The sequence below is a fragment of the Pipra filicauda genome, unplaced genomic scaffold (assembly GCF_003945595.2).
Source record: "Pipra filicauda isolate LSUMZ 115617 unplaced genomic scaffold, ASM394559v2 scaffold201_size1378038_pilon, whole genome shotgun sequence".
NCBI classification, from domain to species: Eukaryota; Metazoa; Chordata; class Aves; order Passeriformes; family Pipridae; genus Pipra; species Pipra filicauda.
In genome coordinates, this window is record NW_024104312.1 from 588,497 (window position 1) to 599,873 (window position 11,377).

Consider the following 11,377-nt stretch of genomic DNA (forward strand, 5'->3'; position numbering starts at 1 on the left):
TGCTGAAATTGCTTTTGTCACCTCTTTTCCAAATAGTGACCTTTTCTACCTCTGGGCAGCTAAGAAGTACAAAATGGCTCTCAATTACATCCCTTAGTCACCACCAGAAGAGATGTGAGCATCTGCAGTGGGCAAGGTGTGCTGTGTAGAAACCCTCTTGTGACAGCAGGATGCTCTGTGCCAGCTTGCTGGCTTCATTTGCAGGTGCTGGCTGTGAGTGTGCCTCATGAGGATGTGCCTGCTCAGTGCCTGGGTCATAGCTGATGAACCACAGATGTATCATCGACACACTTTCAGGCGCAAGGGAAACCACAGCTGGTAGAAGACACATCATCGTATTGAGAAAACATAAAAAGCAACAACTGATTAGCCAATTAACTGATTGCATCCACAATCCAGCAAAATTTAAGTTTAAGCATCTGAGTACAGGACTCGGGAAGTTTTTCTTTCACCAAGTCATCTTTCTCGTTGTAACAGGAAGCTCAGAGGGACAATGCAGGGAGGAATAACACTCTGAGAAGAGTAATTACTTCATTTTGCTAACTTTAGCAAAGTTTGCTATAGTTTTCACATTTTATTTTAAATTAAGCAATCAATAATGCAAGGAAAATGAAACATTTGGTGCAAAGTGGAGGAGGAAGGGGTGTGGTGGTTTCCAGTTGTTTTCTATGAACCGTGGGAAAGAAACTCATAATCATTTTACGGATATAGAATGATTTGGTTTGGATTTGTCAAAACTGCCAGCATAGTGAAAAATACATTGTTCACGATTTCACAGAGTTCCTTAGGGACTCAGTGAGTTTGAGTGTGGCCTTAAAATTCAGTGTGTATTTAAGTCTTGAGTGAGAAGGGCCTGAGCAGGAAAATTGCATTTATTCAATTGTCCTGTGAGATGGAAGACAAATATAGACAGGTAACCACTTCTCACAACTGCTTCACTGATAGTAAAGTCTGTTGAAAACAACTCATCCTTCAATGGCAGCTTCCTCTATATGGACATCCAGGTAATGGTGTCTGCTTATCTTGCCTTGCAGTACCTTTCATGCAGTGATCAGCCATCGGCCAAGTCCTAGTTCCAGCAAGTTATCTGTGTATGTGTGTGTGTATATGTATATATAAACCCATGTATATTGTATGTACAGATACATATGTATCTCACAATTCTTGTTTTCAGTTTAATTACTCCTTTATAGCTAGTGTGTGCCCAGCTGATTTGAGCATCCTGTACTCATTTTCCTTTTTGTCCTAACCTTAGCCATCCTTTTGCCTTCCTCTTTCCCTTCATTCATATCAGTTACTCTGCAGAGGCAAGTAAATAATCTCTGTTGTTGTTTTGTACAGTCAGGTCTGTTCCTTCCTTTCTGCTTTGTTTTCTCTGTGCAATCCCAATTCCATATTTTCCCTTCATTGTTTTTTCACAATTACTTATTTTTCCCTGCTAGTTAGCTCTCTTGGCTCACAGAGATTATACTTGAGCTGCTGTAAGTGCTTACACTGATATCTCCAAAAAGGGTGGAAAGAAATTGAAGTTTCTTTTGTGGTTAGTGTACTGTTACCCCCCTGTTTAAATCAGTGGGAGAGTGTTACTAGAATAACAGCAGCATTTGGCTGCTTCTCTGCAGAAATCTCTCAATTAACCAAAGTTTGTGTGGGGTTTTGAAGATACAAATCACTTCATAAGTGTTTAGTAGTCATTATTATTATTATTATCATAATTAGTTTCAAAATGCCGGAGGTAGGATTTTAGAAGATAGAGCACCCTCCACAGTGCTATATCATTTTAAACCCCATGTTGTGATTGTATTTTTTTTCCGCATAGATATCTGCACATATCTGACTGGGTAGGTTACCCACTCATTTCCAAAAGAGGGCAAGAGAAGGATTGAGTTTTTGGAGATGATTCCAAAGGACATTAAGGGTTGTAAGCATCTTTGTGAATCTGGCACTGCTTTCTAGTAGTATCTGGAGAATTAATTCTCTGTCAGTTTTTTTAATACAGAAGGGTTTTGTTTTTCCGGGTCCCCAAGGCAGATACCTAAAAGCAATGAAACCTGTTTACAGTTTAGAAATGCAGCCTACAAAGGACCATATGTTACTTGGGACCCCAGTGCTATCCTAATAATTCTGTCCTCCTGCACTGCCCTGAACATGGACAGTGGGCAGAGCTGAACCACCTTTCTGTTTATGTTACTAACCATATGAATATACAGTTCAAGTGCAAACTCCTAAGCGGTGATTTTACATCCCTGGTTTTAGCAATGGCTAAACTGCTAAATTGCTAACAATGTTACAAGAATTTCTGGGATTGAAACATTACCTCAGGTCATAACCTTGCAATATTTAATGCTCAGATACCTTCACTTTTGGCATATGAGTCATCCCTGTGAATTCAATGTACCTTGCTTTACAAACTGGCAGGATATTTGTTTTGTCCCTTCTGTTGCATATCTCTCAGTATTATAATACAGATAACTGCTATGCCTTTGTTTCTTCATTTAATCTATGAATCTGCAGAAAGAGCTTGTCTAGTTGGTTTTTGGAAAGTGTTTAAATAAGTGGGCGAGAGTCATTGACCCTAGCACTAATGGTGTGGATTCAAGCTGTGCTAGGAAGAGACGTGCTGTGACCTGAACAAGATTAATGAATTATAATAGGATCTTTTTCTGTAAATCAAATTGATTACCTTACTGAGGATCACATGAGTACTCCCCACAATGTAGAATGTACAGCAGAAAGCCTTTATGTGATATTTTACTTATTAATTTAATTATGCATCTTGGTTCCTGCCATAATAATGGCAGTAATTAATAAAACAGAACATCTATCCAGAGCTCCAGGTGTCTCTCATGCAAATTATAAAATGGCATATAAAACAGATCATGAATGTCACTGCGGTGTAGAAATTTTAGGGACCTTATCTGAGCTACAGATTTTCACAGTGATTTTAGAGCACCGACCGATACAGCCACTTGGTTGCCAGGAACAAGACACAGCACTTTGTAGTGCAGATGAATGTCAGTGTACTTTGTAATTGTTTCTCACATTAGCATGAGGTAGTGTTTTCACACTATCCTTCACTGACTAGAGGTGTTTAAGCGCTGAGCTCTGGGAAGCGTGCTGGAAATAGTCCTAGAAATTGCCTCCGATTTGTCCTGAAAATGATGATGTGAACTGGAAGCTAATGTCCTTATTTTTGAGCATTTCATCTAACGAGTAACATTTTGTTACCTTGCCAAGATGTGTTCTATGTAATTACCTCCCCACATCCCTGCCATTTCTGTCTGTTTAAGGTACCACGTCTGGACGAAAGGGCACGCGCCAACCAATTTTGCCAAGTGGCGAACAGCCACCACCCCCTACCGCGTTGAGTGGGAAGCAGACTTTGAGCCATACGTCGTCGTGAGGAAGGACTGCCCGGAGTATGACAGGCGGTTTGTTGGATTTGGCTGGAACAAAGTAGCTCACATCATGGAGCTGGATGCACAGGTGAGGAGATGACACCTGCGTATCTCACCCAGGGCTGTGCAGCAGGGTTGTTAAAGTGAAATCTGTGCCCTGTAGAAAGACTTTAGGCTTTGCATCACCAGTACGGCTCACCTGGCCATACTTGAGCTCCTTAATGAGTGGTTCTTGAATTGGGAACACTCAGTTTAATCCTTGTCAAGTATTAAATGGAGAACTAAGTCTAATTTATTTATCAGTGCTGAGAAAGTCGTTTTGCGGTGACACAACCCCTGCAGTGCCCTCCTCCTGACTGAAACATTGCAGCACTTGTTGCCAGTCCCATCGCTTGGTAGGGAATCTGCAGACACAGCTGGATCTTTTTCAGTTAGACAGAGGTTGGTGAGTCCCAAATGCTAATGTAGAATTCAAAAAGTAATCTTCAATTGAATCCAAGGCAAGCATCTTCAGTCTCTGGCTGGGATTTACAGCATGTATCTGAATAGCCAAAGTCTTTACATTTCCAAAGTCTGGGGCTGTGGAGCAGACTTTAAAGGATCCAGGTACTTAAGCCTTGGGCTACCTGCCTCTTGGATCTGTGACTTGGGATGAAGCTGCAGGGCAGAATTTATAAGAATACAGATGGAGAGAAAGGTCAGGAGTCCCAGACTGGCACCAGAGCTCTCAGAGCTGCCAAGGTCTGTGCCACCAACCTGGATCTTAGAGGCTGGCAGTGACTACGGCTCCATGGGATCCCAGTGCTGCTGCTCACTGAAATAGCAGGGTTTGCATCGCCTTGCTGTTCTTGGATTTGAAGCTAACCACTGTGCTAATCAGCAAGGTCTGGGTCATGGCATTCCTTTTTAGTTTGGGTTTGTGGTGGGTTTTTTCAGTTTGGTTTCAATCCCAATGCTTGAACTTGTAGAATTTCATGCTAATTAAAAAAATAGGTTTTGGCCATCTGTATCCTCCTGTGATACCTTCTGCTATGAATCTGGAATATAGCTGATCTTTCTCTGCTCAATTCTTACTAGTTTACGTGAAGCAGAACAGCACAGGGCATGCACCAACTTAGTGGGAGATTGCGTCTCTGGGGTGTGGGCTACAGTGTATTTGTGCGCAGGCACATATGTGGGACAGATATTTTCTACTTCTGCTTACAAAACTACATGGTCACCTTGGGCTGGCAGCCACTCACCCTCTGTTTGCAGAAGGGTATTCCCAACAAATTTATACCTACTTATCTTGAGAAAAAAAATTGTCCCTTACATTAATGTTAATAATAATTTGCTATAGCAGTGTAATTTTCCAGTGCACTTTCCAAACACTAATCAATTAACCATCAGTTGTGGAGAGTGCCAGGGTAGTTTTTATTATTTGTTAATCTGTGTAACAAGGCTTATGTTCTCACTGGCAGCTCTCACGTGGCACTCAGGATTTAACTCTTCTGTGCAGAGAGATCTACCCAGCAGAGATTCACACATGGGAGATTGAAACATTTTTCATAGTTGATCATAGCACAGATACTTTAAATGGTCATTGGGTTGGAACTAACTCTGGGAAATTGTTTTTCTCACTCTTCCAGCCTTGAACACATAACATTCAAAAAAAGTTTCATTTTCCTCTGTACCAACATGGGTATCTACCTATTCTCCCTCAAGATCACCCTAGAGGAGACATGGGATTGCACAGCTACCTTCCCCTGTGGTATTCCTCTGCTTTAGGGTGTCCACAGACACAGCTGCCAGCTGCTTGGCTGGCTTTATTACCAGTGGGCAGAGCAGCTTCTCAATTAAGTTATTTCACTGCTTCTCGCTGCTGGAGTGTCTGTCAAAAGGTCTGTTCCAGACCCCTTACCAAGGGCCTGTGCCACCGCTGTCCCTCAGAGCAGCACACCACATGGAGACAATCGTCATTGTTATTCTGGGAGCGTGCAGGTGCCCACTGAGCTGGATTTTGCTGTACAAATACAGCATCCAAATACAAATATATGAGTCTCCATCTAAAGAATTTATAATCTGTGAGCTAGGTTATTGCATTGCCTTCTCAACAGGGGTTTCCACATAGTAGGGATGGGTCATTAGGAAACCTTTCTCTGCTCTTCCAGTCACTGTGGAACTAGACTGAGCATCCCATTTTCCAGGACCCCAGCCCAGCGTATTTCAAAGGGGATTATTAGCAGCAGACTCATCATTTCTTGGAAGGCTTTATGTGCCTGAAGACCTTTCAGAGGGATGGGAACACCGCTGTGAACAGTTTGCACTGCAGAGCATAGACACTCCCTGACCTGCAGTATTACAGACTTGAAATGCAAGCAGAGAACAAAGAAAAGGTTGTATGAGGGGGATGCATCTTCCTCTGCAGCTTTGACTCTTAGTTTTAAGGTCCCTTAGAGACATAGTTTGTGGTTTATCAGCTCTCCTCACTCCATGGTACCAACCTTTGTTGTTGGGATTAATTCCCCATTAGTTTTAAGCGTCTTCCAACTAAATAAATTCTGCCTGTGAGCATGAGATTATTTTGCTCTTGCTATACAGAAGCTCAGTGCCCCATTTCCATTTATGACAACATTGTAAATTGGCACAAAGACTTACCTCTTTAGCACTGTCTGTCAGGTAACGGGCATTCTCATAAGGAGAAAGGAGCACCCATATAGCATCTGCTCCTAGCTGTCCAACACATGCTACTGCTTCATAGGTGACTCTGGGAAGGCACTGCAGCCTTAGCTATACTTTGGGCTCACCAATACCACTGCCTGAGTTGGGAAATGGATCCACGTTGTGTTCTGTTCACTTTTTTCCTGTCTTAATTTAGCTTCATTTTTTGGCTGTATTGCTCAAACACTTGGTTTCTGGTAGCATTGTAATGCAGCAGCTTTCAGTCTTCTCTGCCTTGATCACAGTTTGTTAGGTGAAGAAAGACTGACAGGTGAAACACTAAAGTTTATTAGCACAAGTTGTTGTCTCCCAACAATCTCTTTTCCTACTAAAGCATTTTGGAGTACTCTGCCTCGGTACTGTAGATGCTCTGTGTCTCTGCACAGACTCCTAAATCAACAAGTGACTGGGCATTGCAAACCAGGGGAAGTTGTGCACCACTTGTTTTGAAGCCAGCGTGCTCTGTGGCTGTTCTCTCTCTGACCAGTGTCTTATGTAGAGATGGTTAATGAGTCAATCCAGCAACAGCTGTAGATAGAAACTGTGTGAAAACAAAAGTAAATTTGCCTGTGGGGAATTCAAAGTTTCTTTGTTATTTGCATCACATACAACTTGGATTTCTTGAAGTTCCATATGAAAAAAGAGGTAGCATCCTGGCGGTTAGAGTGTTTTGCTTGGCTACAGAGTAATGAGGTTCACATTCCTTTTCTACCCAGTTTCTTGCAGGAGATACCTGCCTGTTGCACATCATAGGATGTGAACTAGTGAACTTTCAGCTTGTCTAAGGATCAGCCTTTTTCTAGCTTTACTCTAATAATTTAACTATAAAAATAGAAAGATTCTGACAGGAGTAGTTGAGACTTAAATGAACCATTGTTTTCTAGCAACAAAAATTGTCAAAGAACTTGGTCGGATATAAATAAAGAGAATTAGTAAAGTAGTTTTACAGGAGAAGGAGAAGTAGCACAGTATCTCAGACTTTGTGAAAAACTTAATTTACATAAAAACATCTCAAAGCATATGGAATTAGCAGGTTCATTTTCGCACGTCGCCTATAAATGATACTATCTTCTCCCCTTATTTCAGGTTTATAAATAGTTTTGGACAGTTTTGTCTCTGTAAGTATCTTAGTATATAGGCAAAGCAACATATGTTGTGCAGTTTTGCCTTTGTAAATATAGCTTATTCCAGCTTCCCAAGCAAGATAATTTGTAGGGACAAGGCCAGGTTTTTGCATGGACGCTTGAGACCCATGCCGTGTAGTCACAGTTGTGTTGGTTACAAGCACACTACTGCAAAGTGTGTGCTGCAGACATGGCTTCAGGTGTGCCTTTGGTACTATTTCCCCATTATTTGGCTTATATGAAGTAAAATGTTTTAAAACAGTTGGGTTTTTTTACGAGGCTGGTAAAACGTTGAAAGAGGTTACTCAGAGATATGGTGGATGCCCCATCTCTGGAAACATTCAAGGTCAGATTGAATAGGGCTTTAGGCAACCTGATCTAGTTGAAGATGTCCCTGCTCATTTCAGGGGAGTTGGACTAGATGACCCTTAAAGTTGCCTTCCAACCCAAACCATCTTAAGATTTTACAAAAAGAAAAAGTAGATCTTTCATCAAACAAAGAAAAAGCTACTTGGAAAAAAAAAAAGGCTTATTTGAGATACCTGCATGGGTTTGGTTTTTTTGAGACCCACACTGCACTGTTACTTACTGGAGCATGTTTGACTGTGGAGGTACAGGAGAGATGCATTGCAGGAGGGCTGGGGAACACCCTCACAGTCAGTGTCTTTCTCCCCCAGGAGTACGAGTTCACAGTGCTGCCCAACGCCTACATGATCCACATGCCGCACGCCCCCAGCTTCGACATCACCAAGTTTCGCTCCAACAAGCAATACCGCATCTGTCTCAAGACCCTGAAGGAGGAGTTCCAGCAGGACATGTCACGCCACTACGGCTTTGCAGCCCTCAAATATCTCACGGCAGAGAACAACAGCTAGCACCACAGAGCCCGTGTACGGGAAACAGGGACACCGGAGGGAAGAGCCACTCAGCGTGTGGGGCCCAGTCATCAAATTTTGAACTGAGAAATACTTTCTGTTTTTATATCATACTTGGCAGTTCTAACAGTAGAAATTTGAAGTGACATGTCTTCGGACTGTGCTCATTTGTCCCTTCCCCAATTACCCCAGGCCTTTTGGCTTTAGCATTCATGAGGTGTCTGCGAGTAGGGCCGGCCAGGCGCCCTCCATGCCACTGAAGGTGGGGACTGGGCAGGGACTGGGAATGCACTCCGCTCTCTTAACTGCAGAGCAAAGACAGACCTTCAGAACATAGAATTTCATGTTGCTATTTAATAATTTGACATGCTTTTTATCTGTAAAGGAAGATCTTCGGGTCGCTGTCCTGTGAATTTCAAATCTGCACTACTCTAAAAGGGAACTTTCACCTGTGAACTTTCACAGGGGCCCTGTTAACATGGATGACCTTGCTAATGCAGGATGAGCCAAAGGTCTGAATTAGCCTTGAAAACACAGGGGACACTTATACAATACTGCACTCCCGAGAAGCTGTGTTACTGGTTTAGGTGTATACATGATATCGGTTGGTCTTTTATTCTCAAATTAGTTGTTTTATCAGGAAAATCCCCTATACCCCACCCTGCCTTTGCCCCACTCCTAAATGCTGCTCCTTTCCTTGCCAAGGAAATGTCTCCCTTGTGTTTCTTCCCCATCTTCAATTTTGGTGGACCAGTAAAGAAGATCAGTAGCTCTGTTAGAAAGTGAACAAAACTTGTCACTGTAAGGTCTGTTTTCACCAGAGCAACTTGTTCACATGTGTCTACTAAGATAAAGGGTCTGACTTTAACTCTTTATCTTTTTCAGGCAAGAATTGGATTTTACCTATAAGGCACATTGTACCAGGGGAATATTGATTTGTAGGCTCATTTCAGTGCTGCCCAAACGTGAAGGCTCTGGGCCTTAGGCTTTAAATGGACTTCTTTGCTGAACAGGGAATAAAAACTAGTAAAAAGGCAACTAGTAGCCTTGGTGCTCTCCTGCTGCCTGCTGCAAGGTCTCAGAACTACTTCGTTAAAGGAGTTTATAATTAAAAGGAGCAGAACTGTTAGGAATAAACTCCCCATTCGAGGGGGAGAAAAGAATATGTTGGGAATCTGAGTGAGTGTTTGCTTGAACGTGGACTGGTCAAGTTCACACCATCGGTACACACAGGAGTACGCTGGAGGGCGAACAGGAAACCTAACAAGCAAAATGCAGAAAACAAGACACTGGACTTTTTGCCATTTTCTTTATCTTCAGTATTAATGTTGTGTTTACATGGGATGAAGAGATGAGGTTTAATGCACTACCCCTTGCAGGGCTATTTGTAATTTCTGTTGCAATGTTAATAGAGAAAGCAGAAACAACTCAGTGAGAAATGTGTTCTGTCTCCCTACCCCAGATCCCCATACAACCACACATACCAATACTACTGCCTGAGTTGGAAAATGAATCTACATTGCATTATGCTCATTTTTTTTCCATTTTGTTTTTCAGCCACTGGATCTTCTACTTTCCTCCCCACCTCATCCCTCTAGAGCTTGGTTTTATTTCTAACCTGACATTTTGTGAGAGCTTTCTGTTACGGTGGAAACCACGCAGTTTAAACCAGACATTTAAACTACAAATACCAGTTCATCATTCTCTGTATATATAAGAAAATCCAAAAAAGGCAACATCTTTGAGAAGAAATAAAAAGGGGCGGGAGTCCATGTGTAGTTTTCACTTTTTCTCCTGGGAGTGTTGGCTGTGTAAGAATATATCACTGCATAATTTTCCAAAGAGCTTTTTTTCTCTTCTTAATAGCTTCATGTAAAGATTTACATAAAATGCTAGAAAGGGCAGGGAAGAAGTGAGTGCTCAGTTCTGGCTAAGATATATTCTTTTAAAAAACCCAAAATCTTAACTCCCCAGATCCCGTATTATTCACCATTAAGGGTTCGGGTCACTGTGCTTATTGAGAATGAGAAGAACCCTGCAGCACAGAGTCCTGTTGATTAGCTAATGTGCAGAAAGATACCAAAAGCTGGCCTGAGAGAGTCTGACACTGGTTATACCTACATAAAATCTCCAATCAGAGCTTCAGTGTGGCCACCATTATGTTTCATGTGTATTAAAAACTTTCATTACCAGATGTACATGTCTCCTTGCCCTGCAGCAGCACAACCTGTAGCACAGACCTGTGTATTATTTGGATGTACCATTATCAACATTCTTCTCATTATTCTCTTCTCACTGGTCATGTGATGAGGATGGGGGGAGCGGGGAGGTAATAATTTGCTACTTACCTGACTGTACAGTGAGTTCTGGGACCTCCAGGGTAGGCTTAGGTGTGCTGGCTGGTGTAACCAGCTCAAAGATTGGTAGTAGGTACAAAGAGTCCCTTTTTTTTCCTTATAGACGCTGTACTGTTTTGTATCTGTCATGTCATGTTTGTGCTTCATAATTTGAGAGGTGTGGGGATTAGGTTTTTTTAGTACATTTCATCCAATTTACCTAATAGCAAGTTAGGATTACATGTGTGACTGTAACTGCCAGGGCTCCTCCAACACCATGAAAGAAAACACCACTGACAACAACAAAAATCCCCAACTTAGTTATAACTGACTGTCTTCCAGTCCTCTGCCGTAGTATTTGCTAGCAATTTTGTTACTTAATTATCAGTTTTCTCCTGAAATCTTCTAGAAATAGCAGAAAAAGCTGGTGACTTAATGCCTTTGTTTTATTGCTTTGTTCCACCAACTTCTCTCTTGAGTCTTCAGTCTATGACCTCTCCTTATCTCTGATATTTGGAAAGTGTGAGTCTCTCATTTAGGTATCACTCCAGCACCCTCTCAGTGAAGACTGATGCAAATAAATCATTTAGATTCTTGGCATTGTCCTTATTGTCTTTAATTGTTTCTTCTACTTATTGTTTGGGGTGGCCTACCAGATATCTCCACTTTTCTGCTTTTGCGTAGTGAGCAAATGTGCATTTTCAGCTTTAAGTTCCTACTGTTTGCTCTTCAGACTCTCTCTTAGCTTCCTCAAACTCCATCTTAACGATTACATACCTTCCTTTCAGCTTTACAGTGTTTTATTTCCATTCTCTGAAGGTTTTCTATTTGGCCCGAATAACTTCTAAAATTTCCAATTGAGTCATATCAGCATTTCCTTGTCTTCCATTCATCTAAGGGATACAATACTCCATGGTTATTTATAAGGCCCTTTCCATTTTTAA

The 11,377-nt window shown here is 41.8% G+C and overlaps 1 protein-coding gene across 6 annotated transcripts in view; it reads left to right on the plus strand.

Annotated features, from left to right (window-relative positions):
* The window catches only part of LARGE1 (LARGE xylosyl- and glucuronyltransferase 1), a 276,414-nt gene extending 265,385 nt beyond the window's left edge, over positions 1 to 11,029 (plus strand). For 5 of the 6 annotated variants that reach the window (XM_027715069.2, XM_027715065.2, XM_027715071.2 and 2 more), the window contains 2 exons: positions 3,291 to 3,486; positions 7,900 to 8,243. In XM_027715069.2, the coding sequence (XP_027570870.1) occupies positions 3,291 to 3,486; positions 7,900 to 8,097 (394 nt within the window). In that variant the 3' untranslated portion in view covers positions 8,098 to 8,243. Of the gene's footprint in view, positions 1 to 3,290; positions 3,487 to 7,899 lie in introns of all 6 variants that reach the window. The other variant, XM_027715068.2, reaches the window with a different exon arrangement.
* The last annotated feature ends 348 nt before the right edge of the window (positions 11,030 to 11,377 follow it).